We start from the raw sequence: 7,942 nt of genomic DNA, 5'->3' as shown, positions 1-7,942 counted from the left end.
TATAATACCACATGCAAAATTTTCCTCGTTTCCTGCGTTTCTCTATCCAAACACGTCGACTCGTGAAATTAATAATTCATCTATAATAATAAGGTTGAAAATGATGCAATTCTATGTTTGGAACAAAGTTGACTTGAATGCAAAATGGTTATGCAATGTCCCATGTTCAATTTAGGGTTAAACATGTATCCCCGAGACTGATCTTTCCTTTTATAGCTTCTGCCCATTTCAATGCTTATCTTTATTTCCTTAAGTAGACCCCAATCTCACACACACAAAAGAAACGTAGATAATCAGCCACATTTATTATTATCAATTTATTTTATTTTATTTGTTTTTAATCATGTTAGTGGTATGCTAGTAATTATGTTAGTGGGTTTGTGCATTATATGAAGGGCTTTATCATGCATACATCCGTAAGTAACTTAGTGCAACTTGGAAAATTTCATTGAGAGGAATCAGCAAAGAAAAGAAAAGAAGGGTGTCAAGACATCTATATGACCAATTGAGTAATGAAGTAAGAAGAAAATTGAAGTAAATTATCATATCTTGTTTTCTCTATTTTTTTACAATCTAACCCGCTCAAAGAGTCTATATCAATTGAGAGATTAGCATCTTAAATAGGCTCTACCAACTTAATTTTAAAGATTTTAGTGAATGACTCCATCCTGAAATGAACAATTCATATGGCATGCCCATAAAGTCCATTGGCTATCATGGGAGGTATTTACTATGGATGTTAATCGAGTTGGACTGCGGATTGAGATATGCAATCCAATCCAGACCCATTTTATTATTCTTGTCAAAATTGTAATCGTAGCCAGCACACACATAAATTCGGGTCAAGTTGAATATGACCCATTTAACCAATTTTTAAAATGAGTCATGTAGGGATGTAAACGGACATAATCGAATCGGGTGACACCTTGTCAGTGTTCATCCATTAAGCTTTTGTCAGAAAAATGGACGACTCACGAAAACTCTACCGAACGAAAATTCATTTACGTGTCCATCCGTGAAGGAATTGAGTTTGTCTATGTCCGTTCGTTAATATTGTAAATGAACGCTTATAGACAAACGAACACTAACGGACAAACGAACACACGAACACTGATAAACTTTAATTAACAAACGAATACTAACACACACTAATGAACAATAATGGACACGCATACTTAAACAACTCTAACGAACAAATGAACATAAACGATTACATAATAATTTCAACAAAAAGTATAATCATTACCAGACGTTCACGAACACTATTGAACGAACACGGCCTCTGTCCATGTTTGTCCGATAAGCTTACCAAATGAAATATTTATGTTCATGTCCAGTTCGTTTATTAAACGGACAAGCATAAATAAACTTCTTTTCGAACGAACGTCTGTCGAGCGTCTGGCAAGTGTATTTGTTTAGAAAAAAATAAAATATTTAAAAAAAGCACTAATAATATAATTTAGAGACGATTTAGTAAATGAGTAATTAATATGAATAGTTTATTTTTTGAAAAATATTAAAATTTTGAAAATAGATTCAAAATTGTAAATGTATCTTTAGAAAAATCGAAAACGATAAAAAATAACAGTATAATTATAAAAGCTTTTTTAATTAATTACTTAAACGAGTTAACAAGTTAACCCATACCCGACCAGCTTTTTAAACTAAAATGTCGTGTTAGTTGACCCAAAACCTTTTTTTTTTCATGTCGTGTTTCGTGTCATGTCAAGAATTGCCGCCCTCACTTATGTTAACACCTAATTAACTTTGAGTGCCTCTTAGATTTGAAAGCCTTAAAAGATTTATGTTTTGAGAACATTTTAAAGATATGGTCTTCCGTATCAAATTGTCATTTGGCCACAATTGCCCAAATTTCTAATAATGTTGGTAAGATGAGCCTTAAACATGAGTGATTTCAATATAAATGACTTGCTAGTTTTGTTGATTGAAAACTTGAAATAATGCTGTTAGCTGTTTACACATGTTATATATTATTATTTTGTATATTTTTTTTAATAACAAATTTGTTTCCACTAAAACTACCCCAATCTTGCATTTGCAAGGATTTACACCCATCATATCGTTTTGTAAAGATGAACATCATATCACTAGACCATTAGGCCATGCATGGTTATACAAGTTATAGTTTAATAGAAGGCAAAAGGACAATTAAACATATAACTTAAAAAATATTATCATATTAAAAAACAGATCAGTTACATGATAGCCAAATATTATCAACATACAAAGTATGCTGAAAAAACTTCATCAACTGTTACATACAATTGAATAACAATCATGTCATACTTAGAATTCATACACACAACTACATAAGATTACTAACAATAATTCACACTAGATTTCCTTATACCAAAGACCAGTAGAAATCAATCTTCCAGTTTATTCTGTTCGTACGAGTTATTAAGCTGTTAGCATATCAATTAAGTCCTTGCTTGAACTAGTGGCGATCGAGCAAAGGGTGAATGAGGAGACATTATACGAGGTGACATTATAGTACCTTCATCATATAAGCGTGACGTAAAACTAAGTCGAAGATTCTTTTGAAAGGGCTTGCTTCTCTTATTGTTCATTGTTGTTCTCTCATTCTTTCTTCCATTCTTAACAAAAGCATGTATCCTTTTCAATGCAATCTCGACCGTTTCATCATCCATATTTGCAAAGCAAACCCTGAACCATCCGGGCTCAGTGCAGTGGAATGAAGAACCAGGGGAGACATTGAGTTTAACATCGGTGATAATCAATCTCCACAGCTCCATTTCCTCATCAAACGTAGGCTTATTTAAAAGCCTACGCAAATCCATCCAAACAAAGAGTCCCGCGTTACTTGCTAAGCAAGTAATCCCATCTTTTTCAAGCCCTTGAGTGAAAAAATTGTGCCGTTTGGCCAACCTCTTCGAACTTTCCCTTAGAAAACCCTCAACGAATTCTTCATCCGAAAGGATTGAAGCTAGAAAAAGTTGAGTCTGCGAAGAGATCAATCCAAAACTCGACATTTTTCTTGTGGTATTCACAACGTGGTCATTGTATGAATACAAAATACCAACACGAAACCCCGGGAGCCCCATATCTTTCGACAAGCTATAAATAATGTGTACGAGCTCGCGGTTTACTTGGTTCATTGATTCTTGTTCCATTTCTTGTAGGACCTCAGAAATAGAGACAAATTCAGGTGTGTTAAAGATAGTAGCCGCATAAATTTCATCACATACAAGATGAATGTTTTTGTCATTGATGAATCTCATTAGGGTTTTTAGGGTATCTTTATCCATAGTTGTGCCTAGAGGATTTGAAGGATTTGCAACGATCAAACCTTTGACTTTTATGTTGGATGCAATTGCATTTTCATAAGCTGATTTAAGTGCTTCTTCAGTAATCTTGAAATCATTTGAACTGTCACAGATTATTGGGACTAGTTGCACTCCAGTTCTCCATCTTAGGTCTCTGTCAAATCTGGAAAGGAAATTAAATAGTTCAATAACCAAATATGAACCGGTGTAGGCATGTAACATAATATTAAAGAGAAAGAAAGAAAGAAAGAAAGAAAGAAGAGACGTGTCATCTATATGAAAACTTTAGTTTTCGATCGAGTTTGAGTCTAAAGAATGAAAAAATGTTCAATATTTATGAAAATAATGTATAAAAGAGACTTATGCCTGATGGGTGGTCTTTGGTTCAAACCTTAGGTACGACGGCAGTTTAGAAAAAAAAACGACGTAGTTTAGGAGTAGTGTAATTAATGTTATAAAAAACTTTTACATTGTATATTTATATCATTTTAATTGAAACATCCGGATTGTATATCATAACTTTTATTAAGGTGTGTATATGAAAAAGTATAAAATGGTTTTGACTTTGACTCACCAACTATATATCAACAGAATAGGTTTATGAGGGTTGTTTATCTTCCTTTGATATTGTAGGTCAATGGGAACATTTGAAAAGTTTTTCTCTTTCCTAATAAAACTAGCAATTGACACATCATGTCAAAATCAATATTTGAATAGTCTATTTAGAATTCAATAAATTGAGTTGACCAAGCCAACTGGCAGCTAGCTAAGCATGTGTAGATGGTCTAATCCAAAATGGTTAACCAAACTGATTACTACCTTTTTGATATGATTTTGATAGTAGGAATGTTTTATCCAAATCTTGGGACATGACTTGGATGTTTTATGACGTACACGTACACACATAACACTTAGATTGGTGATAATATTTTGAATGAAAAAAAGGCACTACCCAATTAACTAAAACCTAGTTAAAACTTAATTATTTTCAAACTTCTATGTAGCAATAACATACATATATTAAAAATTAAAAGTAATTATTAATTTTTCTAAAAAGATATCATATAAAAAATTTATTGATATTTAAAAAAGACTAGGGGGATTTTTCATGTGTTAGGAAGATTTAGCTTTACAGTATTGTATCATATGTCTTAAAAATTGAAATTGCTTAAAACTATGAAAAGTTATGTTTTTATCTCCTCATATGTATAATATATTATACATATACAATAGTGTATTTTTACAAAAAGCATTGGCATTTTTAAAGCACATAAATTTGAAAAATATGCAAATATGCTCAAACCACCATTTAGTGACTATATTTTTAAATATAAATAGATATAAAATTCTGGCTTTAGTTCAAAAGAAATAGTTTATTCATAAAAAGAAACATAGTGCTTGATCTTTTACAATTATTCAATTTTTTTCTTTAATGGGTGACATGATTAAAAACGGCATGCTTAATACAAATAATTTGTTTACAAGTGTTCATATTATACACACACAACAAACTCTAATATTAAAGAAAGATAAATAAAGTTAATACATGTATATACTTACGCAGGATAATATGGAGTCGGCACAAGAAATCCATCACCAGGATCTGCCAAGCAAAACATTAAGGATTCACTTGCTCCAGTGGCTCCACCGCCCATCACAATGCGATCGGGATCAAACGTAACTCTATTTCGATCGGGATCAAACGTAACTCTATTTCCTCTTGCTTTCGCCATAAAGTTTGATACCGCCTGAAACACAAACAAATTATGTATAATAATGTTATGAACTCATGATCTGTTAATGTTATTTTTAAACGACTTATTTTTATCATTCAAAAACGGCTCTGCCTTTTATTTCAATGTTAATTAAACACTACTCTTAGATGAATGAAAACAACTTTCAAGCCCAAAAAAATATATGTATATATTAACAATCAAATTCATATGTATTATATTTATTGTAATTTTATGTAGTGTATTATTTTTATCTCATACACATTTCATATTACTCACCTTTCGGAATTCATATAAGCCATGATAATCTTGAAAATTTGCGATATCCTTAAATTGGCTAACTCCATCCTTGGTACAAATCGATGATTTCGGATTCTTTGCAACCCATTTTTCAATCAAATCGAGTGAAAGCTGAAAGAATAATGAAACTAATTAAGTAACCTGTAATTCTTCATGATGGTATATATACATGACTAATTATATCATAACTTTGAACAGAAACAAACCTGGTTTTCTGCCAATCCCATTTGAATAACACCATTAGGGTTTTCTGTAAGATGAAATGGATCTTGATCATAAGCTTTCCATCCATCAAAGTAAGGTGAATTCTCACCATGTTGCTCACTTGTTGCAATCTTTGACAAAACGGTTTTGTTTTCTCTCAAGGACGCCATTTTGTTTTCTGGTTGTGTGTGAAATCTAGAAGATATTAAGTGTTTCTTGTGAGAGAATTATTTCAAAGAAACTAACTAAGTATATGTTTTTAGTTATCTCACAAGACAATGAAGAAAGTGTAGGAATTGAGGTCATATATATAGGCATGTAATTGTAAGGTATGCAAATTTAGAGTTGTGTTTGACTTGCATGTGTTTATTTGTGGACTAGTGTGGAGTACACGAATTTAGAGAGAGAAAAAAGTGACTCAACTTTTCAAATCAAGGTTATTGTAAATTTCGTAATCACTTGCGTGAGCGAACGTACGTACTTGGCAAATACAGCAATACGATCAATATATACACTAGTCCACTAGTGTATATATTAGAAACCGAAATAAAATCTGTCACAAAATTAGTTATTAAGTTTTTAATGTCGTAAAGTGGTCATAAATATTGTTTTTGAAATTTGATTAATTGTAAATGCAGTCATCTACCTATTTTAATAAAATAAAATAACTGAAACATGTGTCACTTGAAGATTCATTCATGGCATAAATTTTCCGCTCAAACTATTTTTTATTTTTATGAAAACATACGTATGTCAGCGTAATCAAGATATATCAATATATCATTTAATCAAATAATAATTGTCTAAATTACAAAGATTAAAAATATGTGGGTATTTATGTCAATACATGCAATCAAAATATATTTACATCTTTCTACGTTTTTTTTATTAAATCAATTTATAGAATGATATTTATAGCGCTAAGATGATAAATACGAAATATTTATAAATGAATAACAATTTTATTCTCACATATTAATTCAATCTTTATGAATCCATGGAGTTTTCACCTATCTCTTCGAAACTTTAATACAAAAACGTGTTTTATTCATGTTAATTTTGTATATGATGTTTTTTTATGTCATTCATAATGAAGCACTTTATCATATTTTGTTAGAATTCAATATTCCGTTAAAAATATAACTACAACTTGTAATATCACTATGTGCATCTTTATCGTGATTATGAGGAGATTGTGCGAAAATACACCACATATTCATATAAATATTTTATTAGAAAATTTAATTTGAACTTATAAAACCATTTAGTTTGATAAAATATAGATTTTTATATTAAATTCAATCATTTAAAATTTATAGCTTAATTATATTTTTTTAAAAACATCTCATCCATCACACGGGTGTTAAAGCTAGTTAATTTAATAAAGTTATAGAGCAAGATAACTTTAAATTATTAACAAATAAAAGGTTAGTAAATATAGCGACTAGAATAATTTTAGTAGCATATACTGTCCCTAGTGGTTAAAAAATAAAAGCTAAATTCGTCAGGAAAACAATCTCTAGATTACCAACAAATCAACAACCAAGACAAAATTAGTTGCAACAAAGTTTGGTCGCAAACGTCATAAACAAGGCGACCACATTAGTGACTGCAATAAAATGGTCACACATCTAGCTACTGAATTTGATTTAGTTAACACGTACAACTGTCGTAAAGTCTTCCGACTTTCGCAAAAGCGGTCCTAAAACTTAGTCACAAAATCAAAAATTAATCAATCAATCAATCAATCATACCCAGTGTAGTGTCATCAACAGCAAAGCTATAAGTAGGGTCTGAGGAGGGTGGGATGTAGTCACACCGTACCTCTATCCAAAGGGATAAAGAGATGGCTTCCAGAGAGACCCTCAGCTCTAAAGTACATATATATGAAGCAATACAGATAAATCAAAGTTCAACAGTAATATAAACATTAATAATAATAATAATATGTAAAGAAAACATTAAAATCAAAAATTAATAAAACATAAAATGTGGTCGTAAAATCAACCACGAAAGGATAACATTAAAAGGGTAACAGGTCACAAAATTATTAAAAAACGATACAAAAATCGATTATTCAAGAAGCAAAATATTGTCGTAAATTGGTCGAGAAATAGTAAAAGTATTCAGTTAGGGTCATCTAATTTCTATTAGGGTCAATATTAGTTACTGGCCGGTCATCTTACAAGATCGATAAGAGGCGTGTTAAGGTCAATATTGGTAAGTGAGGGTTAATATTGATCAAATAGGGCAACTTCGGTAATTAATATTAGTCAAGATAAACAACTGGGATTAATTAGGGCAACTAGTGTTAATATTGGTTAAATACTTATATAGATGGTTAATATTGGCCAATTATGGATAATCACCCTTAGGATTTATTACAAGCAATTAGTT

The 7,942-nt window shown here is 30.9% G+C and overlaps 1 protein-coding gene across 1 annotated transcript; it reads right to left on the bottom strand.

Annotated features, from left to right (window-relative positions):
• Window positions 1-2,198: 2,198 nt before the first annotated feature.
• Window positions 2,199-5,784, bottom strand: LOC143616657 (1-aminocyclopropane-1-carboxylate synthase-like). Its single transcript, XM_077089425.1, has 4 exons — window positions 5,548-5,784; window positions 5,321-5,452; window positions 4,869-5,056; window positions 2,199-3,471 (listed from the first exon to the last, which is right to left on the bottom strand). The coding sequence occupies exons 1-4, from the start codon at window positions 5,713-5,715 to the stop codon at window positions 2,442-2,444; spliced, it is 1,518 nt and encodes a 505-aa protein (XP_076945540.1). The 5' UTR covers window positions 5,716-5,784; the 3' UTR covers window positions 2,199-2,441.
• Between the last annotated feature and the right edge of the window lie 2,158 nt (window positions 5,785-7,942).

The sequence above is a fragment of the Bidens hawaiensis genome, unplaced genomic scaffold (genome assembly GCF_021521415.1).
Source record: "Bidens hawaiensis isolate Kalapana, Puna unplaced genomic scaffold, B.hawaiensis_p1.1 tig00048444_1, whole genome shotgun sequence".
In the NCBI taxonomy this organism is placed as follows: domain Eukaryota; kingdom Viridiplantae; phylum Streptophyta; class Magnoliopsida; order Asterales; family Asteraceae; genus Bidens; species Bidens hawaiensis.
This window is presented reverse-complemented; position numbering and strand designations above follow the sequence as displayed.

Coding starts and splice junctions, on each gene's coding strand:
- LOC143616657 (XM_077089425.1), bottom strand. CDS start 5,715: ATGGCGTCCTTGAGAGAAAACAAAACCGTTTTGTCAAAGATTGCAACA. Junction 5,453..5,547: donor TGGGATTGGCAGAAAACCAG/GTTTGTTTCTGT, acceptor TTATTCTTTCAG/CTTTCACTCGATTTGATTGA. Junction 5,057..5,320: donor GCTTATATGAATTCCGAAAG/GTGAGTAATATG, acceptor TTTGTGTTTCAG/GCGGTATCAAACTTTATGGC.